Here is a 23,254-nt window from a genome sequence, read left to right on the forward strand (position 1 = left end):
CCTTTAATACACTTCCTCATGTTGTGTGACCCCCAACCAGAAAACTGTTTCACTGCTACTTCATAACTGTAATTTTGCCACTGTTACGAACTGTAATGTAAATATCTGATATGCAGGACATTGGACCCTACGAAAAGGTCGTTAAAACTCAAGGGGTCACAACCCATAGGTTGAGGACTCCTGAGCAAGACTCAATTCCTACCTCCAGAACCAACCAGAAAGGAAGTCCAAAGCCATGGCTGCCTGGAAAAGGTTTCACTGAGGTTGGAGGCTCTAGGCTGTGTTTTGATGAATGTATAGGAGTCCCTAAAATGATGAAAAGAGAAAAGGACTCTCCCTGGAAAGAGCAAAGCCTCAAAGGTAGGACCAGTGGGTTTCTGGGATAGCAGCAGCACTATTCAAAGGGTTAGGACAGGAGATGGCAAGGTTTAATAACTCATGCCTGTAACCTCAGAACTCCGGAGAGTGAGGTCCAAGGTTGGCCACAAGTTCAAGGCCAGGCTGGGCTATGGAGTAAAACCCTATCTCATAAAAATGACGAGGAACTTGAGAAGCAGGCAAGAGCACAGGGGGAAAGGACTGAGACCCAGAGTTCACGGCACTGTTCTTAGAGAGACCAGCTAAGGCCACCTCTCTCCAGGGTGGTCTCCCCTCCACTCGCTCTCTGCTTCGGCCGTAGAGAGCTGAGTTCGGCTCCTTTTTCAGGTCCTTTCTCATCTTACCGTACACCTGGTTTCATTGTCCTTTTCCATCAGTTTCTACTCTCTTCCTATGCCCTTAAGCATTGTGGGAAGCCACCTGTGCACCGCCGACACAGGGTAGGAATGGTGGCAATGGTCGTGGCAGTGGTGACAAAGCCTGAAATTTTGGAATGGGTCTGGCCCTTGCTCCCCTGATGGTCCTTGCCTTAGGGTTTCTATTGCCTCTGTAGCACCTGCACTCACATACACAACACCCCCCTCCATATACACATAATTAAAAGTAAAATTGTTGTAGAATGCTATTTTAAGATGTGTTACATTCATTTTTGCATGGAACATTTGTTTAATGATGCAAAGATGTATTACATTCTTTTATGTTGCATTTGTTTAACTCTGTGAAGCTGTGTTACTTTGCCTGTCTAAAACATCTGATTGGTCTAATAAAGAACTGAACAGCCATCTCCAGTCCTACCACATTTGTTCCTACCCAGCTCCCTTCCCATTTTCTGGGTCTCTGTGGACCCACTCTGCAGGGGTCCTTAGGCATATATTTTTTTGGTTTTTTGAGACAGGGTTTCTCTGTGTAGCTTTGTGCCTTTCCTGGAACTCACTTGGTAGACCAGGCTGGCCTCAAACTCACAGAGATCCACCTGCCTCTGCCTCCCGAGTGCTGGGATTAAAGGCGTGAGCCACCACCACCCGGCTCCTTAGGCATATTTTGGTGGCATACAACATCCTGCTGCGTGTCCTGTTGCTTTCTATGTTTATAGTTTGTATGTGTATAGCCATAAGTTTTCCTGTGTCCCGCCTGGTCCCGCAGCCACTCAGACCCAAGTAAACACACAGAGGCTTATAGTATTTATGAACTGGATGGCCTATGGCTCAAGATTCTAGCTAACTAGATCTTTCTTCTTAAATTAACCCATTCCTATTAATCTATGTTTTGCCACGTGTTTGTGGCTTACCAGTCTGCTGGCAGTTGCTTCTCCTGGTGGCGGCTGGCGTCTCTCCTGGCTCTCTTTTCTCCTTTCACTATCTCTCTTGGATAGTGACTTCCTGCCTGGCTCCATCCTGCCCTGCCATAGACCAATAAAGCTTTATTCATCAACCAATCAGAGCCACACATATTCACAGCATACAGAAAGATATCCCACAGCATATATGTGCTCATGTTCATGTTATCAATGAATGCATACGGTTGTTCCAACACTGCACTTCGCTCATGCCCCAGGTATGGGCTTGCTGGGGGCATGGAATTAAGTTTCTATGGCTATACTGAAATATATACAAATATCCTTGTTCCCTCAAGAGCATATAAACTGAGGTTTCCAGTTCCCCTCTCCCAGAGGTCTCTCGCAAACATCTGATTCAATCTCTGTGATGCTTACTGTTAATTAACTGGCACCTACTGTTTGCTCTCTGGGCACCAAGAATTTTGTGGTTCCTATCCCTCAACAGCACTGATTGTTGGTGGCCTGTGTAAGATCCCCAGCTGGGCTTTGTCCCTTGTGCCTCTTCCTACTCACAGGTTCCCGGAGCCTTTCTGTTTACAAAGATTTTGGTGTTTCTGACTCTGCAGCCTACCTTGCAGCCTACATTCCTGTCAACCCCATTTCTCCCAGAAGCAACAGAGACATGGCACTCTGCTCCAGGCCAGACACAGCTCTTCCCTACAGATCTGTCTTCCTCACTTCATCGGTAACTCCCGGATGTTGCAGTTATAAGAAAACTAATTTACAACACAGGAAGGAGCCAGCCCAGACCCATTGGAGCATTGGAAGGGCTCTCGGGCAGTTGCCTGGAAATCCTGTTTATGGGCAAGGCTGGAGACAGAGCAGGAAGGAGGGCAGCATGGGAGATGCCTGGGTGTGCAGCTTCAAAGGCTTCCTGGCCTTTCCCATCCTCAGGGCCCTCAATGCTGCCTCTTCCATGGAGTGTTCTTCAATCCTGGCGATATCAGGCAAGCCCAGCCTCTCTATTGTACCCTTTTTAAAGCTCCATCCACCTCCCCAGACAGAGAGCAGAAAAGACACCAGCATCCCTCGGGTTCCTGCAGTTCATCTTTTACTCAGGGGAGGGTAAGACATGAATAGGTGAAGATTCCCACCATGTATGGCTGGCTTTCTGGGATGGAGAGGATGATGCAGAGCAGAGAGAAGGAATAATGGATGTGTAAATACAGCGTGTCATGTCTTAGGCAATTAAGGGCCATGGGGTTAAATACAACAAATAGAAGTCAACATAGATACTTGAAAGATGAGAGACTGGGCCAGGAAGAGTCTCCATGCCATGGAGCACTGTCCAGCACAAGTGCATGGGCCTTTAGCAGAGCACCTGGTGTTTGAGGAGCAGCAAAGAGACCAGTGTGGCTGGTGAACACTGGCAAGCAGAGAGAGTGGGACCTAGGAGAGAGGTGCAGGACCCAGGAGAGAGGTGCAGGACCCAGGGGAGAGGTGCAGGACCCAGGGGAGAGGTGCAGGACCCAGGAGAGAGGTGCAGGACCCAGGAAAGGAGACCACTGCACAGGTCAGGAGCCTTGCGAGGTCATGATCTGGTTGTTGCTCCAGTGAGCTGGGAACCAAAGGAGGGTTTCGTTGGGGGGGCATCCAGAGGATTTCTGTGGCCCCCAAGTCAGCAACACACTGCACAGTGAACAGAGTGCAATGGGGGACCATGGACCAACTAGGCTATAGGAATCCTCCCAGGAGAGGCAGGAGCAGGTCCCCATGGTAGCAGCGACTTCATACAAAGCATCTCAACATGACACCAATTTCATCCGCTCATGTGTTCAGGCTGGGCGTAGCAGGGATGGAGCTGTCATAACCTTAAGGGATCTTAGACCTCAAAGGCTGGATAAGAGTCTACGGGTGACAGTTACAATTGTCAGGGGCCTCAGGACCAGATGATTTAGCAAACAAGACTAATGACAGGGATACTTCCATGCAGCCGTGCCAGTGGTCTGGGCGCCCTCAGAACACTTGGCCTTTCTATAGCTCTGTACTCTGAGAATTGGACAGCCAGGGAATGACCTCTAATGTCATGGAGTCACCTCTGCCCCTTTGTGTTGGTCAAAGGCAACAAAGCCACCCAGACTCGAGTAGAGTGGACACAGATCCCCCCTCACTTCTCTAGGGGGACCACCTTCTAAAAGCATCACAAACACTTGGCATCTTTGAGACAGTTGAAGGCGGCTGTGTGGGATGGTGCTGGAGGTATGGCATGGACTTAAAACTGTTTCTGCTCCCAGGGGCTCAGAGCCCAGTGGCCAAACCATAGTCACATCTCAGGTGTGTAGGCAGCCCACCCAGTGAGCCAAGGCAGGCTTCTTGGAGGAGGTAAGCACAAGCTGCATCTTAAATGACAATGTCCTTGGGTACAGAGACTGGGGCTGCACATGCGCAGAAATGAGAGAGGGAAAGGTTAGGTAAGGTAGGCCCTGGTACCTGCTGTCTAGGTTGGAACTCGGCATTGCTCTTTACAGTGGGTGACGTGGGGCAGATCACCTCATCCACATGCCATAGGTTGACATTGTCTTTCCAGGTGGGAAATGCCTGTGAGATACCTGCTAGACAGAAAGAGTACTACTACAGAAGAGGGCATGGGGCAGAGATGCTTGTGGTTTAGAAGAGGGACCTGAGGCACAGGCCAGTGACTGGTAACAACTCCTCCCTATCTCCGCTCACTTGAGAATGGGTAAGGAAGGGGTCACTTCTTCCTTGTACCCTCTTGCTCTGTCTCCTCAGGAATCCTAGGTAGTCTGTGGAAGAGATCACTGGCCGAGAATTTGGACATCAAAGATAGTCTGTTAGATCCCTACTGGCTCTACCCCACCCCCAGCCTGGGCTCTCCACAGCCCCTTCAGCGGGAATTCCTCAGTCCAGTATGGAGTTCCGGTGGATTTTATGGGCCAGCCACAAGCAGACAAATGGAGAAGAAAAACATCCCCCTGGAGCCCACTCGCCTCTCAGAACCTCACTTCCGCTCAGCCGGAAGGATGCTGAGCTGTTTTAACCCTGTGTGGGAGGTGACCTCGGAGATGGATTCAAGATCCTCCCTGCCCCCACCCTGAATTGACACTGGTCTTTCCCAAGGCTCTACTTTCCCCCAAGCATTTGGCAAAGCTGTTTCAAAGGTTGGTGAGATGTCAGAGGATGAGGAAACCTGCCACCAAGCCTGACAACCTGAGTTTGATCCTTGGATCACAGATGGTGAAGGAGAGAACTGACCCCTTCAGTTGTCTTCCGACCTCCACACAGGCATGATGGCATGCATGCCCCAACCCCCCAGTAAATAAAAAACAAACAAACAAAAACATAAAGGCCCCTGATGCCTGTTTGTGATCACGGCAAATCAACTTATTGGGTAGTACAGTATGGCAGACTAGCAGCCAACTGTCCTGTGAGAATGGGTCCAAGACAAGTGTAGGAAATAGGAGAGGCAGTAAGGTGGACCAGCATGGGTTTGCACTGCATGGGAGCTGGAGATCCAGCTGGGCCTGTCTGGTTGGAAAGATCTTAATCCTGGCTGTGCAGATGGAGCTGTCTCTCTGAAACGGGCTTCGTGAGAGAGTGTGTGCCATCGGTGGAAGGGAGCAGGGAAGGATGCCAGGCAGACACACTGCTGGGACTTGACACGTCCCAGTCACTGTTACTGTTGCTGTCCCTTGCGTCCTTCCTCAAACCTGGCAGGGAGACCCCAGTGCCCACGTTTCGTAAGTGGCACAAGCTCCCTTACTTGCCCTGTGCCCCACTTTCCCACTTGCCAACCCGGATTTTGAGGACTGAGCATATTAAACTCCAGTTAGTCCCTACAGGTTCTGTGCGGGTAAAATTTGTCTGAACTCCACATGGACAGTAACGAGAGTGTGAATGGGGAGACTAGGCCAGGGGTGGTGATAACATGAGTCACCTGAGCACAAGTTCCCAGCTAAGGCCGGACAGATCAGCACCGCCTCCCGCTCAGCTTTCAGCCTGTCACAGTGTCTATTTCAGACCACGTTTCCCAACCTGTTGTGCTTTTGGGTGGTGACTTGACTGTTTAAAATGATCCTTTGTGTCGCATGGCATCCCATCTAAATTTCCTTACTACAAAAAGATATGTGTGTTACATCAGTTTTGTGGAAGTGTGAGGCATGATGTCACAGTGAACTCAAAGTGAGTGACAAGGACTCACATTGCAAAAGGGGTCCCTCAGCAGAGGCCCCCCACCACCAAGGAATTGACTATTGATAAAAATGTGACTAGCGGGCTCCTGGGATCAAGTGCTAAACACCACTGCTTCAGGGGAGATGCATTTGAAGAGTCCGAGCAGCCTAGAGTCACAGAGCGTAGTGAACCCCACAGTACTGACAGGCTTGGGGGATCTGCAGGCATGGCCGTGAGTCACAGTACAACCACTGTCACCAGCTGGTCCGTCCACCACAGCGAGGGCTTGTTCTGTCGTGTCTACAGTTTCACCTGGGAAGCTGTCATCTGTCAGGACTGGGCCACAGCTGATGGCTCTGGACTCATGAGAATTCATTGACAGACCTGCTCCCTGGACCTGGCCAACAGAGAGAACAGACCCGTCAGAAGTACTTCATCCGGTCTCTACAGCCATAGCTTCCTCTCTGCGTGGTAGCCCCAGGACACCAAAATTCTTTCAGTTGCAACTCTGAGCCCCAAAAGCGAGAGGGACCCAGAGAGGAAGACAGAAGCCGCTGTGCCTGTGGCCCAGTGTCTAAGGTCACAGAAGGTCAGCTCTACCACGTGACTGGAGCTGCCCCTTTGCCCGCCCAGACTCACTGAACAGGGACAGAGAGCTGGGATTTCATTTCATTTCCTCCCATGAGACAGAGTTGTACGAGGTAGCCCAGTTAGCCTCAAACTTGTGGTCCCTCTGCCTCAGCCTCATGTGTGCTGCAAGCCTCACCCCTGGCTCAGGCCCTAGGTCTCTTTTTTTAATAATGTATTTTTATTTTATGTATATTGGTGTATTGCCTGCATATATGTCTGTGTGAGGGTGTCAGACCCCCTGGAATGAGTTTACAGACAGTTATGAGCTGCCATGTGGGTGCTGGGAATTGAATCCGGGTCATCTGGAAGAGCAGCTAGTGCTCTTAACCATTGAGCCATCTCTCCAGCCCCTCAGACCCTAGATCTTTTTAAAAAAAGTTATTAGTATATAGCGATTATACATAGTAGCAGTTTTTGTTATGATATTGTCACATATGTCTATAATATAATTTTATTATAGTTACCCCTGTTCCCTTCTCTTGTCTCATTCCTGCTTCCCTTCCCAGTTAGTCCTTCTTCTGAACACAGGCTCCATCCTGCAGGGAAGCTCCTTAAACAGGAAGGTAAACAACTCAAAATAGCTTCAGGAAGTCCCTGAAACTGACTGGATTTACTAGTCCCCTCCCTGCCAGAGTAAGCAATGAAAGCTCAGAGTCCCTCAGGAGTTGAACTGAGCTGAGCTACAAAGAAGACCCTCAGCCAAGCTGAGGTAAAAGAAGCAGAAACAAGCGGAGCTGCCTGAAAGACATTTAGACCAACTGAACTACATGCAAGGACACTTTTCAACCTGTTGCCTGCAGGTTGTGCAGTGTGCTCCAGGTTCCCAACTTTGTGAGCTGTCACCCGTGCTGGGGTGGGCTTTGGTGATGCAGCTGTCTTTGAGACGTTTCTGCTCCTATAGGCAACCCCCCACCCATACTCCTGTAAGTAACCCCTTAAAACTCATTGGTTCACCAAGTTGGACCTTGATGGTATCCGTACTTTGGTCTGTCACGGGTTCCCTATCTGAGTGAGTAAACGTGTGTTACATCTCCTCAGGAAAAGTTTTGTCACAGAACAGTGGTGTGTGTGTGTGTGTGTGTGTGTGTGTGTGTGTGTGTGTGTGTATGTGTGTGTATACATGTGTGCTGTGGGATGTCGTTCTGTATGCTGTAAATATGTGTTGCTCTGATTGGTTGATAAAGAAAATGCTGATTGACCAGTAGCCAGGCAGAAAGTATAGGCGGGAAAAGCAGACAATGAGAATTCTGGGAAGAGGAAGGCTGGGTCAGGAGTCACCAGCCAGACACAGAGGAAGCAAGACGACAAGACAGAACTGAGAAAAGGTACCAAGCCACATGGCTAAACATAGGTAAGAATTATGGGTTAAATTAAGTATAAGAGCTAGTCAGTAATAAGCCTGAGCTAATGGCCAAGTGGTTATAATTAATATAAGCCTCTGTGTGCTTAGTTGGGGGATGCGAGTGGGAGAGATTTGTCCTGACCATCAGCCAGCCAGGACACAGGAAAACTTCCGACTACACATGTGTACATGTGCATGCAGTGGTTTCATCAGGGTTGGTTGCAGAGCATATGTAAGAGGCTGTCTACCCAAGTACAGCAGCTTATGAATAGCTACACCATGGAGGAAAGCGTCCCTCCCTTCCCCAACGACCATTAGCTGTCAGGAGAGGTGGGGCTTCATATGATGGACTGTTGGTTGGCCCGATCTTGTACTTGTGTGCAAGTGACCACAGATGCTGTGGATTCAAGAGTGTAGCGGCCATGTCAGGCTTAGAAGACACCTTCCACAACATTCCATGCCGTCCTCTGGCCCTTAGCATTCTTTCTGCTGCCCCTCTTCCATGATGTTCCTGGGTTTTAGAGGGCAGACCCCAGATCTTGATAGGCAGAGTGGGGGTGTCATGTTTTTAAGCTACTACACCTGTCAACAGACAAGAAAATGAGAGGTGTGGGCATCTGCCTGTACCTCTCCCCCAGCTGGAATCCTGCATGAGCTCCCTAACACCTCCAAGACCAAATTCCTGTTCTGGAGCATGATGATGATTATTACCACACCCAGTTTCCAGGATGTTGGGGATGGAATAAGACAGATATTTAGCATTTAGTTCAGTGCCTGGTGCACAGTGTGCTATGGGTGGTAATGGCATTGACATTCTTCATAATAACACCTGAATATACCAGTAATGGCTTGCTTTTGGCTACATGTAACAGAAACTTCTATAACTGGTTCACCAAATAGGAACTTCTGATTTTTTTGTGAAGCTGGAAACTACTATGACTGTTTAAAGAATCAACAGAGGCCCAAACTACCCCATCCTTGGCATGGGACTTCTGTTTTCCCAGCCTTGAGCTGGCGGCTCTGGCCCCAGGAATTCATCTCTGTTCCAGGCAGCAAGACATGGAGGGTAAAAGCCAGACGCCTTCTCAGGAGTCTCTATAATTTCATCTGGTGAAGTGGTCCTCCCTAGGAATCTCTATCCTCATCTCACTGGCCACCCCTAGCCACACGGCCACCCCTAGCTGTGAGGTAGGCTGACAAGTATTTTCAGCTAGGCTGACCGTTACCCTAGACACACTGGGGTTCTGTTGAAGAGGCATTTCTAAGGTGAGTCAGCAGCGTCAGTGCGCCTAACCTGACCAAGCCCACAAACATACCTTTCATGCCAGGACTACCGTGGACCACATGAAGTGCTTTTGTATCATTAAGTACTCTCACTTAGTATAAACCCCTAAACTGCACTCAAACCACTTTTCCCAGGAAGCTAAAATCTTTCCTTTCTATGACAAAAGCTAAGCTTTCCTTTCTATGACAAAATGCCTGGAATCAACTGAGAAGGATGAAGGATTTATTTGGACACTGGGTTTTGAAGGTTTCTGTCTCTCTATGCCTACTGGATCTATCTTTTTTTTTTAACCTAGGTTGAGGGTGAAACATTGTGGCCAGCCAGAATCACTCATTTCATGGCAGCTAAGAAGCAGAGAAAGACCAGAAAAGGACAGGGTCATGGACATCCTTTTAGGCATGCTTGAAGTCACCAACTTCCTCCAGTCTGGCCCCACCTGTTAGTTTCTGCATCCTCCCAACAACACCATCAAGTTATAGATCTTTCAATGGTGTCAGAGTCCTCATGAGCCAAGCATCTCCCCAAAGGCCCGTAGCTGGCACCAAGGTCTTTATGTAGGAACCTTTAAGGGACATTGAAACTGTAACCCTCTCTGAAGTCCTCCTGCCCAAGCTGGACAAACTCTAGACCACTGCTCCACCACCAAGCCACACCCCAGCCTTTACTGTCTCCTTGACCTCTCACATCATCTTGGTGCCTCCATCTCATTTGTAACCGTGTCAAAGCCAACTCCAGCCAGCTAGGCAACTAGGTGGGCTAAACCACTTGGCGCTCGCTTCTCCTGGGCAGCCTTTAGCAACAGCCTGACATTTCTCACGGTGGCACCAGCCTTCTCCCTATTCCTGTGAAGTTCTATTCTGTCCCCAAACTTGCATCTTCTGCAGGACAAAATCGAATCATTACAGATGATGATCAGGCCCACTCTCCCTGGGGCAGAGCTTTGTGAGCATCTGAGCTTGAATTTGCCTGTGCCCTCTGTGAGCAACATACTGATGGTAATGCTAGTCATTCTTAGATGTACAGCCCCAGCAAGTTCACAGCCTCCTGGTTCTTTAGTCTACTCATTTGCAAGGTTGGCATGCTAACATTCAGCTCACAAGGCCACTCTGAGGAATGAAGGAGGGAACACATCATTGCTTAGGAGAGAGCCCGGCATGTAGCAAGCTCTTCATAACATTATTTAAGGGCTGAGGATATGGCTCAGTTGGTAGAATGCTTGCCTGGAACGCACGATCCCCAGAACCATATGAAACTGGGTGCAGTGGTATACGTCTATAATCTTGGCTCTTGGATGATGGAAGCAGGAGGATCAGAAGTTCAAGGCCACCTTGGCAACATAGAAAGTTTGAGGCTATAATAAACTGTATGTATTAAACCAGCTATGGTTATATTAAACTGTATCAAGTATATATGCTATTCCAATATACAAAGCAAGAGAAGAAGATCGCCCTCTGTCTGGGTTTCTCATTTGTCCACTTTCTGGCTGTGTGACTTTAAAGAAACCCCTTGTAGGGACTAAATAATGCACAGAGAGTCACTGGAGTCTGGCCATTGCAAACATCATACTCCTAAACTCACATAACCTTGAGGTGGTTTTACTGAGGTCCCTAGTCTACAGGTGGAAAAACTGAGATGCAGACTTCTAAGCTCACCCAGTGGTATGTGTCAGTGACAACAGTAAACTTGACTGTGTGAACCTATGCCATCTCAGGAGTGGGCATATCTTCTGGCCGGCTACATCCTTGTTTCCCACAAGTCAGTCTTGCCTTCTTTACCAATAGCAACCCACTACTTGGTTGCATGTGTGGTCCCCAGCAATAAGGACGATTTTCATCCAAGTTTAGTCAAACCACAAGATTAAGCTAGTGGGGTGTGAGCAGAAGTGAGGCCGTAACTCCCAGACAAGTATCCTTGAAGGGTTGGGGGGGGGTGTCCTCCACCTTCTGCCTTTTGCTACCCCTGCCTCTGCCTCCCACACACACCCTAGCTGGAAGGCAGACAGCATGGATTCAGCAGTCATTCTGGTCCATGAAGCAACCCAGGGAGTGGAAGTCACATAAAATAGAGCAAAGAGGTGCAACATGGCCTGCTTTATTGACTGAGCACTACACAAGAACACACCTTAAACCCACAGGCCTGCAGCACCAGTCCTGCCTTTCATCTGTGCACTGGGCCTGGGCGCGGCCAGGTTGTGTAGTTATAAAACTTCCAGGCTGCTCACATGGGCACCCTGCACCCTGATGCTGCTGTGTTCTGTGATAGCTATGACCACTCAGTCACATATACCAGGAGGAAGGATTAAAATATGCAGCTAAAATGATTGTTGTTATTAATTCTCTCTCCTTCTAGCCTTTGTTGATTATCTTCATTGTTCATTAGGATTTCTGCAGCTAAGGACTTCAGGATCCAGTTTGGGGAGATGGCTCAGTTGATAAGTTCAATGTGATCCCCCAAACCCACATTTAAAAGGCTAGATGTGGGTCTGGAAATTAGCTTATTAATTAAGAGCACCCGGCTGTGGTAGCTCTCGCCTTTAATTCCAGCACTCAGGAGGCTCTAGAGGCAGGTGGATCTCTGTGAGTTCGAGGCCAGCGTGGTCTACAGAGTGAGTTCCAGGATAGTCAGAGCTGTTACACAGAGAAACCCTGTCTTGAAAAACAAAACAAAAAACACACACAAAAAGGCTGCTCTAGCAGAAGACCTGGGTTTTATTTCTAGCACCCACAACCACCTGTAACTCCACTCCCAGGGTATCCGATGCCCTCCTCTAGCCTCTGAGAGTACCAGGTATGTATGTGGTATAGACATGCATGCAGACAAACAACCATATATATATAATTAAAATAAAAAGTTGAGTGTGATGCCGCACTTGAAATCCCAGTGTTGAGAACAAAGACAGGAAGATCCCAGTGGCAATCAAGCTGATGGTCAAGATCAACCACCACAGCAACCATGTAGGTTGGAATTTGTAGCCTCTTCATCCATTAGTTCATTCATTAATATGCTCATTATTGCTCACAATGTGCCAGGCTCCAGCCTAGCGTGCTATGATCTCGTGCATTCCCTGCCTTGACAATGCACCATCTGCTGAGGAAGAAAGCCAGAGATGGAGAACAAGCATGTCTGGCACCCATTTCTCTCTCACGAGGAAATCGGCTAATTCTAAGAGCCAGGGGTGAAGTGGACCCCACATTTTGCTGAGGGATGTGTGGATTGAGGTAGGCATCATATGGTAGAGTGCACGGTCCTAAGGCTCAGTGTGTGTGCCCCCAGCCATGCTGTCCTGGTGTGAACATCCCAGAATCACACACATGAACACAGTCATACATGTACATGTACAAACATATGTGCATACGCACATATAAACACATGCACATAAGTACACATATATGTACACACACCCTCACACACACACACATACAGGAGTCGCTGAGTAATGTGCCAGAAATTCACTTCCCTTTGCTTCAGGAGAAGCCAGAGGAAGCCAGGGTCTACCTCTAAGGATGGAGGCCTGGTGATGAATGCTCACCACACATGCCTAGCAGCAATGAACATGTGTGATACTCCACACACAGAACAGTGGCAAGGAAACAAAACCAAACAAAAGGAAATCCTCCAAGGAGCTGGTCTGTGGAAAGTGCCATCTGCAGTTTGACCTACTCACACGAATCAGCACCATAAGTAATTGATAAGGACACATATGTATCCAGAGCTCACTTCAAAAATATCAGTGTGGGGCTTGGTGGGTTATACTAAGAGAGTGGGGGGGGCAAAGTTTGGAGTGGGTGGGGGTGGATCTGGCAGGAATTGGGGGAAGGTGGAAAGTGTATAGGCTTAAAAAACATCGGCTGCATGTATGAAAGTCTAAAATAATATATATGTGGTTTGTTCTGGAACTTGCTCTGTAGACCAGACTGACCTGGAACTCAGAGATCTGCCTGCCTCTGCCTCCTGAATTCTGGGATTAAAGGTGTGCACCATCACCACCCAACAAAACATTATATTTAATAAAAAATAATCAAGTGGGCATCTAGGTGGGGATCAGGATGAAGAAAGAACTCATGAGGGACCAGAAGATGCTGCACCAGGGTGGGGTTGGAGCTGCAAAACAGAATATAATGAGAGTCTACACTAAATCCAGGCACAGGCTTGTCTGGTCCCATCTAGAGAGACAGGCCCTCCAACCAAGAAGGATGGTGGGACAAAGACCCAGAGGTACGTAGTTGGTGCCTCTGAACAAATGCAAGAGCTTCCATGGCTCAGAAAGCCAGGCTGTGCTCAGGCAGGGAGACAGGGGCCAGTTGCTGCTCCCCTGGCCTGGAACCTTCCTTCTCTTGCTGAGTGGTCTCCAGTCAGCCCTCACATCCACTGGACTGCCTCAGATGCCAGGTGATGTGAAAGGAGGGCTCTGGAGTCAGACCAACATGAGCTCCTGCTCTGGGCAACTGGTTGATCCCAGGCAAGTCACCTATTCTTCCTTGATAAACCTCAGTTTCTCTGTCTATGCAATGGGAAGAGTGGTAATACTGTGGCAGCAATGGGCAAGAAGTAAATGAGCAAAATCTGCAAAGCCCCTCTCCTATGGAGGTTTTATTCCAGCGGAGACAGATGGTGTGGGGAGAGGGGGAGAATGTGTTTACAGCTACATTCCCAGCTTCCAAAACCACCAAACACATAGCAGGGCTGTTGTGGTGTCTTCTCATCACTAGGATAAAAAAAACCAAATATCCTATGAAGGTAACTTAGGGGAAAAGGGTTGATTTCGGCTTACAGTTCAAGGGAACTGGCTGTGCAGCGGATAACAGCAACAGGAGCTTGAGCAGCCAATCACATTGTATCCACAGTAAAGAAGCAGAGAGCAGAGGACGGACGGGTGCTCAGCTCCCTCCTTTCCCTTGGTCCAGAGCCCAGCCCAGGAAATGGTGTCACTCACATTCTTCACACTTCAATACACCCAATTAAGAAAAAACGAACGGGCTGGGAGGATGGCTCAGTTAATAAAGTGTTTGCCGCCCAAGCACGAAGACCGGAGTTCGAGCCTCAAAGCCATGTAATCCTAATGCTGGGGAGGCGGAGAGAGAGTCCCTGGGGCTCACTGGCTAGATGGTTTAGCCTAATCAGTGAGCTCCAGGCCAATGAGAGACTCCATCTCCAAAACCAGAGTGGGACAGGTGAGATGGCTTAGTGGATAAAGGTGCTTTCTACATACGCAGCAATAAATAAATGTAAAAAATGATCACAGGCATCCTCAGAGGTCCATCTCTAAGTTGACAATCAACACCAGCATCCGTCACTCAGTTAATATCTGTAGACTATGATTTCCATAGCATCGGAAGATAAGGTAGACAGGGAGGGTTGGGGTACTGGCAGATGAGAGGGACAGTCACTGCTCTAGCCCTGGCAGTCAGTGAAGGCCTCTGACAGAGATGAGGTTTGGAGGAAGTGAGGAGATCGTTTACAGGTATGTCTGGAGACAGTTGTGTTCCCAGAAGTGGGCTCCGGGAACAGATAGAAATGCCAGTGTGGCCAGAGCAGAGCGAGGGACGAGGACTGAAAGGCGTTGATGCTGTCACATAGATGGCCAAGAATGCAGCTGATGCTCGGGCCCACTCCTGGTGACAAGCTTTGGAAGAGCAGACACCACTTGGTCCTTCCAGGCAAAAAATACAAACTCACTTCTGGTATGTCGCTCTTGCTGTGTGCCAGGCCCTGATTTCTTGGCGTAAGATCTGGGGACTGTCCCTGGTCCTAAGAATGGGAGATATTCTTAACTTCATTTTCCAGAGCAGCAAAAATGAGACCCCCAAGAAGCCACTGGCCTTGAACTGAAGCCAGATTTCTTTGATGCCAGACCCTGGCTGGCTCTGACCATATTGTCCTGAAATTCTTTGTTTACAGCTCTCTTTCCTCTGCTGCAGCCAGCCACTCGGTCTCATTCATGGTTTTATTTTACTTCCAAGGTCCCTTGTGTCCAAACCTGCCCAAAGAGCAACTGAATGAATGAGCCTTCGGGGGCGGGGCCCTCCGGCCTAGCAGGCATCCCCAGTTTGGATCTGGAATTGGGAGGGGGCTGGACAGGAATTCCAAGCCTCCAGAGGGTCAGGAGCAGAGGGGAGGGGGAAACCGGGAGAAAGCGAAAGTGAAGGGAGCAGGGAGCCCCTGTGAGGAGGCGCAGACAGGGAAGGAAATCTCCCGGTCAGTAATAATTCATGGTCTCAGGAAGCAGCCTCGGCTGGAGCGCTGGAGCTGCGTATGCGGCTGGCCCTGTGGGGAGGGGCCCGAGGAGGCTCCTCACTAAAGCCCAGCCTGACTGGGTCACGGTCAAATGGTATGGGGGTGGGGGAACCAGGTGTAGGGACAGACTATCCCTACAGACCTTGGGCTCTGAAGACTTAAGAGTTTCCTCTCCCAGCGGCTCAGTCCTGGGCCCCTTCTGGGCTAGATCAGGGGCTGGAGAAACACAGCCCTCGGAGCTGGAAGAGGGCTTTAGAAAACCAAGAAGCTCCTACAAGCCTTTCGCTCCCTGAAGCTCTAGTCACCATTTGAGAGGACAAGAACAATATTTTCAAGGCCAAGTGGATGCTGATTTTACCTGGGATGGGATGGCACTGGGACCCCAGTGGCCATCATCTGCTCAGTTATTCTTCCCAGGTCCTCTAAAGAAGGGAACACCCAGACTGCAGCCTGAAATTTCTGAAAGAAGGGGGAGGGGGGCAGCGCTGACAGGACATGAAGGAAGCCTGTGGGGATTTGGAGAGTAGTGAAGCCAGATCTGCACTGGGGGCACTGTCCTACAACTTTAGCTGACACAGTGCTGTCCCATTGGCTCCACTAGGCTCCAGGGTCTGAGAAGGCAAAGTTGATTTTGTTCTGATCCTTATCTTCCAACTAAAACCATGCCTGGCATATAGTAGAGCCCCGCCAAATAGTTAAGTAACTGAATGGGACTTGGGTGTTTGTTTTGCTGGGAAGGGGGCGTCTTAATTAGGGTTTCTATTGCTGTGATGAAACACCATGACCATTTAGCAAGTTGGGGAGGAAAGGGTGTATTTGGCTTACACTTCAACATTGCTGTTCATCACTGAAGGAAGTCAGGACAAGAACTCTTAACAGGGCAGGATCCCAGAGGCAGGAGCTGATGCAGAGGCTATGGAGGGGAGCTGCTTACTGGCTTGCTTCCCCTGGCTTGCGAAGTCTGTTTTCTTATCGAACCCAGGACCATCTGCCCAGGGATGGTACCACCCACCATGGGCTGCCCCCCCCATTGATCACTAATTGAGAAAATGCCTGATAGCTGGATCTCATGGAGGCATTTCCTCAACTGAGGCTCCTTCCTCTATGATGACTCCAGCTTGTGTCAAGTTGACACACAAAACCAACCAGTACAGGGGGAGAGAAAAGAAAAAATGTTTGTCAGCAAGAGAGGTGACTTCGCTCCCCTCGGACAGCTCCAGCATCACAGTGCACACTGGTGAGCTCGTATCAAATGCAGTGTCCCGGGCCACACTCTTGAGCTGCTGAATGGAACTTAGTCTGAGAAGCTTTGTCCAAAGCCCCTGGCCGCGGTTCTGACCGTACACCGAAGCTGCTAGGACACTGGATTCGACTTTTAAGCGCGGGGATATTCTCACAATGGAAAGGAGGAAACAGGCCACGCTAACAGGGACCTGACAGCGGTCTCCCAGAAATCCGTATCTGAGCGCCTGACCCGCTCAAGCCCAGAGCCTTCGGGGAGGGCCAAGAGCTCGGGGCTCCTCTCAACTTGGGGGGACCCAGAAGCAGGCGCATCGTCATTGGCCGGGGAGGGACGGGGGGCGTCCCATTGGCCATACCGGGACCGCCTCGGGATTGACTCCTCCCCCGGCTATAAGGCGGCGGCCGGCCGGTCCGTGGGAGCGCGCGGGAGCGCACTGCGGGGGCGGCGGCTCGGGGAACCAGGCGAGCGGAGGCCGGCGGCCGGGCGCCCCATGGCGTTCGCGCTGCTGCGCCCGGTCGGCGCGCACGTGCTGTACCCGGACGTGCGGCTGCTGAGCGAGGACGAGGAGAACCGCAGCGAGAGCGACGCGTCGGACCAGTCGTTCGGCTGCTGCGAAGGGCTGGAGGCGGCGCGGCGCGGCCCGGGTCCCGGGGGCGGGCGGCGGGCAAGCGGCGGCGCGGGCCCGGTGGTGGTGGTGCGGCAGCGACAAGCGGCCAACGCGCGCGAGCGGGACCGCACGCAGAGCGTGAACACGGCCTTCACCGCCCTGCGTACGCTCATTCCCACCGAGCCGGTGGACCGAAAGCTGTCCAAGATCGAGACGCTGCGCCTGGCGTCCAGCTACATTGCGCACCTGGCCAACGTGCTGCTGCTGGGCGACGCGGCCGACGACGGGCAGCCGTGTTTCCGCGCGGCGGGCGGTGGCAAGAGCGCGGTCCCCGCCGCCGACGGCCGTCAGCCGCGCTCCATCTGCACCTTCTGTCTCAGCAACCAGCGCAAAGGGGTGAGTGCACCGCACGCCTGCTGCAGCCCGGCCGTCAGGGTTGGGGGCGGGGGCGGACCTCCCGGGAGCCAGGGACCCCCCTTTGGAAGCGACCTCGGAGCAGCGGCGGGGGCCATGTCTCATGTCCTAGGATTGAAGTGGAGCAGAGCCTCTTGCTTAACCCTCAAACAGAAAGCGTAGTGGGGAGCCCAGTAAGCTCTGGTCTGACTTAATTGTACCTTGAGAGGTTCCCGCACGCTGGGACCTTACTCTTTGCCTGATGCTCGCCCTCTGGGCAGGTAGCTGGTTGTCCGCTCAGTTATCCCTGAGGCGCTTCAGATAAAAGCACTGCACACGTTTACAGGAAGTAGGCTCTGGGCTTACTAGGTAGCAGGCATCACTCTGAGCTAACATCGTCCTTAGTAAATTGTTCCAGGTCCTAAGACCTGACCCAACAGCAGGAGACTGAGAAGAAAATGGGGACATATACCTCCTCTACTGGAGAAAGCCGCAGGTCCTCAACACGTGTGCAGGAAGGGGTCCTTGAAGAGCGCCGGCCTCAGAAGGATGTAGGGTTAGGAGGGAACACTGTTGTCTGATTCCGTCTAAGTTAAGAGGCTAGCTGGGCACTGGGGAGCAGAAGTGTCTGGGGCCTCTTAGGCGAAATTGCCCAGGCCTGCTTGGCCCCCAGGCCCTCACCCTTTCCAGCCTGAGCTTGTCTTACAGCGAGAAAGCTTGCCTGTGTGACTTGAGCTAGGTCAGCAGTTACTGTTTACATCTGGAGAAACTGAGGCTCAGAGAATCCTGCCTTGCTTTCCATGGCCAGTGAGAGAAAGATCATGGGGATTATAGTCAGTCTCCTTCAACTCAGCACACTGATTCTCATAGCTCTACCCTGGAAAGGCCTCCGCGGCCTAGTCTCAGACCAGCCCTCTGGCTCAAATTCCCACTGTCTTCCCAGCCCTCGGATGCCTCAGTTTCTCTGAATCTTCTTAACCTCCGACTGGTACCGGTTTGAGGGACCCTGTCAGTGCCCCAGGCGGAAGAGAGAAGTCAGAGCTGGGCCTTGAGGTGTGCATCTGGGATGGAAAGGCTAGCTGGGTCCACCACAGCACTCCTTTACATACAGCCTGTCACACGTTCATCCGGGTCAGCTTCCCTTAACCACCCAGCAGCTGGCTTTTGTTGGCTCTGAGAATAAGCAGATGTGGTGCCTTCCTTCCAGTCAGGTGCTCTCAGTAGAGCGTCAGGGGCAGGGCAGGAGGGTGAAGACAAGGATGCTATGGGACTTTGAGAGCCCAGGAGAAGCCCAGCCCCAGAGCGAGGCTGAAGAGCTGTGCTAAATCCCTAAAAGATGTGTGGAAACAGAGGCAGGCACACGGATAAAGGATGGGAAAAGGCGTTCTAGAGTATGCATGGAGTTTGCAGTCAGGGTCTAGACAGTGGTTCTTAACCTTCCTAACATTGAGACCCTTTAATACAGTTCCTCACGTTGTGGTGACCCTCAACCATAAAATTATTTCATTGCTACTTCATAACTGTAATTTTGCAACTGTTATGAATTGCAATGTAAATATCTGCTGTGCGGGATATCTGATATGTGACCCCCTGTGAAAGGGGCCGCCACCGACGGGTAGAGAACCCCTGCTCTCGAGAAAGAAGTGGGGAGATGTTAAAGGCAGAGGTAGACCTAGACCACCACCATGACAGGAGTCTCCAAGTACACGCCTGTGCTCAGCACTCTTCATCTAGGTCCCTTAACGGGCAGAGAAGGAGTCTTGTGGTCACCCCCACCTGCTTGGACAAAGCTGCCCTTGCCCGAGGTGCACAGTAGTGTTAGAGCAGGATTGGCACTCTGGTCTGGCTAACTGGGAAGTGGGAAGAGTGACAGCAGGAAGGCCCTGTGCCTGCAGGCTGCAGAGAAGGCACATCTGGGCCCCCCACCCCAGCAGTCAGAACCGGGGCTCCAATGTAGCACGGAGGACTGTCCCCTGAGGTTCCCAGTGGCTGGCCTAAGCCCGACTGCTGCCTTGGGATCTGTCTGTGGGATCAAGAACCCAACCAAATTTGGTTGTAGAAGCCTTGCTCAGTCACACAGGCTCCTCTGGGAATAAGCCAGAGGGGTGATCCTGGCCAGCTCTAGCCCCTCTAGGACTTGTCTGGAAGATACCAGGTGTTTGGGGGAGCCCCTGCACACTTTGAGCTCTGAGGTCAAGAAGCTCCAAGGTCCCAGACCCGACTCCTTCCTAAACCACTCCTTCCCCTCTGAACCTGGATGGTCGGGGTGGGGTCACCATGGACACAGTCCCCTACAGCTCCTTCCTGCTCAGGGGGAGGAGCTAAGGTTACCTCTGAGTACTGAGTGGAAAGCGGGTTCCTGTCTCTGCCTTGTTTTCTCTTCTGTCACCCGGGATAGAGCTGGACAGGATCCTTTGTGAAGCTTTTCCCTGTTGTTGGTGTGGCCCGTTCAACAGCAGAGGGTTGACAAGGGACCAGGAGTTGCCATTGGAAGAGGCTGGTAATCATATTCTGAATGTTTATTGACCACTTACTGTGTTCTTCAAGCTGTACTGAGCTCTTCCTGGTGAGTGTGGTGGTTCCACACTGTAACCCCAACTACCCAGAGAGCTGAGGCAGATGATCCCAGGTGTGAGGCCTACAGGGCAGCTTAGTGAGACCCTGTCTCGAAAAGTAAAAACAAGACTGGACCTACAGCTCTTCAGCAGAACACTTGTCTGCCGCAAATGAGGCCTTGGATTCCGTGCCCAGTACCACACGCACAAAAAGAGCTTTAGCTGTTAGTGTGCATCCCCTGTGTTAGCTTGTTTATCCTGTAAAGCAATACCATGCCACAGGGGAGGAAACTGAGGCTCCATCCAGCAGGGAGTCCATGTTAGAACAGGAGTGTTTCCCTCTGGACCTGATCAAACCTCTTCTTGGGGCTCTTGGCAGTGGACACAGCTGTGTTCACATTCCACGGCACCTGGACGGTGTCCATTCCGCAGATGAAGAAACTGAGGTCCAGGGAGGTGAGCTGTCCCAGCATTCCCACGGAACCAAGTTCTCTGAATGACCTCCAGACTTAGGGTGGGAGGTGGCGTTCCTTGTCTCTGAGGACCTAAGAGTGGGGGGCGGGGTTCTTTCCCCAGCCTCCCTCTCCTTGCCCCATCCACCCTTCTCAGCTTCTCCTGCCAGAGTCTGTCTGAGAAGCCCAAGCCCCAGGCTCTGCTGGGACCATGGCCTCAACCCTCAAAATAGCCCTGCCTGTGAATGAACATGGTGTCCCTGGGCCCAGAGAGCCTCCAGGGAGGCTGGGCTCACATCTGGATGGATCTGCCCCAACCTGGGCTGGGGCAGAGGCAGGAGGCAGCAGAGGCAGAGCTTCCAGATGGTCCACTGGGTCTCTAGATGAACTGAGGTCACCACCGGCTCAGCCGCTCCCAGCCGACTGAGCACTTACTGTAGGCTATATGGGGCCTAGAAGTGGGGCAGCTTGGCAGGCAGTGGGCTTCTCTCCCTAGCTCTTCCTAAACAGCTGGTGTCTCCGGGCCAGTTACTCAACACCGGAATCCTCCTCACAAGAGGGAGTGCTGCGCTGAGCATGGTGGTACGGGCTTGGGACCTCCGCACTCAGACGTAGGCTGACGCAGAAGGATACGGAGTTCAAGGTCGACCTAGGCTGCATAACAGAAAACAAGAAGACAGTGCAGGGCTGTGAGCGCTCTTGCTCTCAGTGAGGGTCTAACCTACGTCCAACCTGAGCGTATTGGTGAGGGGCAAGGCTGAAGGGCTGGTGACTTCAGGGACTGCCACCTTTAGCTTGAAGCAGCACTGACTGGCACCTGCAGGGCTCCAGCCCAGGCTGGAAGAATGCTTTCTCTGCCGTTTCCTGGACTCCAGGCCTGACAGGGAAGCAAAAGTAAACTGTGGTTTACTCCAGGGGAATGTCCCAAATAACAACAAGTGGGAAGCAGTTTCATTCATAGAGAAATCTTCCTGGAAGACCAGTGCCATGGGTATGCTCCCTGCACAGGAGAGACCCTGGGTGAAGGCAAGGAGGCCAGAAACTTGTCTTATTTAGAGGGTGATTTACACAGCGCACACACACATACACACTCCGCTATTTTACAGTCGGGGAGCACCTGGAACCGCCAGGGGGCTTTCCTTGTCCCTTAATGTAAAATATGCTTTACAGTGTGTGAAAATTGTATGACCTTGGAGTGTAGCTCAGTGGTAGAGAACATACTTAGCATGTGCAAGGTCCTGAGTTCAACCCCCAGCACCTCCTGCCCAAAACGTATAGGTGTGTGTAATATATATATATATATTTTTTTCAATCTGGGGGTTTTGGTTCTGTTTTTGTTTTTTGAAACAGGGTCTCCTTATATAGCTCTGTCTGGTTTGGAATTCACTATGTAGACCAGGCTAGCCTCAAACTGATGGGCAAGCCTCCATGGCTCTGGGATTCCAGGCACGGGCCGGTGCACCCAGCATGTATTAGATTTCTTAAGACAAAAGGTCTTCAGGTGGGAAAGGAGTGGATAACGTAAACTGTTGGTAAAGGAAGGGTGTCCCTGACATCCCCTCCGGGAACAGCACCCTTTAGCAATGGCTCACGCACATACTTCCCTCCATAACTGGCATTTGCTCCCCTCTGCCCCTGCCGTTGCCCTAAACACTGTCACCCCATGATGCTCCCCATCAGCCCAGAGTCTCCTCTGCAGAGAGACTTAATGTGTGGCTGAACTTTACCAAACCTCTGTTGCTGGGCACATAGTTAGTTCCCAACTCATCCCGACACCTCTTTCTCTCCCGCAGGGTAGCCGTCGTGACCTGGGGGGCAGCTGCTTGAAAGTGAGGGGTGTAGCCCCCCTCCGAGGGCCTCGGCGATGAGCCTGGGTCCCTGCAGTGTTTGCTTCAAGAAGGACTCCAGAGAAAGAGGTCAGGAGCCAGCAGCCCCTCACTGGACAGGGGAGAAGATTCCAGAAGCTCAAACCACTCCTGCTTTGTGTAGGGACCATAGGACAACGGCCCGGACACAGGTCTCACCCTGGAGAGCCGTGAGGACCCATCTAGCCAGCCAGGCCTAGCTGGCCAGGGACAAGGCAGAAAGTTCAGAAAACCAAAGACTATTTTTGAAAGTGTGCGTGTGTCTGCGTGAATGTGATATGTGAGAGAATTGGTGGGTTAAAATAAAGGTATTTTTAAATAAAATGGTGTGTATCCTGGCTAAGTAAGGGGAGGGATGTGGGCAATGGGATTTGGAGATAGACCCCTCTGTAGGATTTAAGATCGTCACAGCTGTGGCAAAGGCTTCTCACCATGAATGGGAAGCTATACGCAGGTTCTCCTCACGGCCTTCCCTTGGTTCGGTGTTACAAACACCATTGGGTGGTGACCAAAGAAATCCGCATTATATTTATTTTTGAGTAAGTATATTTATTTTTTGGAACCATGGTTCAAATTCAAAAGCGTCTAGAGGGCGTGTAGTGAAGAGTCTGCCTCCACCGGTTCCTCCTTCAGGCTCCCTGACACTGGAGTCAGTTTGGAAATGTCCCCGTTCTTCTGCTGGCTGCTTATGCTGCCTATGCGAGTGTGGCTTAGTGTGTGACCCACATCGCCACCCAGCCTGCATGGTTTGCCTCAGGTGCTGAAGGCAGAATCTTACCTGGCATTAGCTTAGTTTTGGGAGA

At 51.1% G+C, this 23,254-nt stretch overlaps 1 protein-coding gene across 1 annotated transcript; it reads left to right on the top strand.

Moving 5' to 3' along the window:
* The first annotated feature begins 16,838 nt into the window (after positions 1–16,838).
* Positions 16,839–22,775, top strand: Tcf15 (transcription factor 15). The gene is made up of 2 exons (XM_059259665.1): positions 16,839–17,582; positions 22,380–22,775. The coding sequence occupies exons 1-2, from the start codon at positions 17,070–17,072 to the stop codon at positions 22,452–22,454; spliced, it is 588 nt and encodes a 195-aa protein (XP_059115648.1). The 5' UTR covers positions 16,839–17,069; the 3' UTR covers positions 22,455–22,775.
* Positions 22,776–23,254: the final 479 nt, after the last annotated feature.

The sequence above is a fragment of the Peromyscus eremicus genome, chromosome 4 (genome assembly GCF_949786415.1).
Source record: "Peromyscus eremicus chromosome 4, PerEre_H2_v1, whole genome shotgun sequence".
In the NCBI taxonomy this organism is placed as follows: domain Eukaryota; kingdom Metazoa; phylum Chordata; class Mammalia; order Rodentia; family Cricetidae; genus Peromyscus; species Peromyscus eremicus.

What these genes read in the sequence shown, in the direction of transcription:
- Tcf15 (XM_059259665.1), top strand. Translation starts at nt 17,070, where the DNA reads ATGGCGTTCGCGCTGCTGCGCCCGGTCGGCGCGCACGTGCTGTACCCG. An exon ending in TCAGCAACCAGCGCAAAGGG is followed by an intron (nt 17,583 to 22,379) that starts GTGAGTGCACCG and finishes TCTCTCCCGCAG; the next exon opens with GGTAGCCGTCGTGACCTGGG.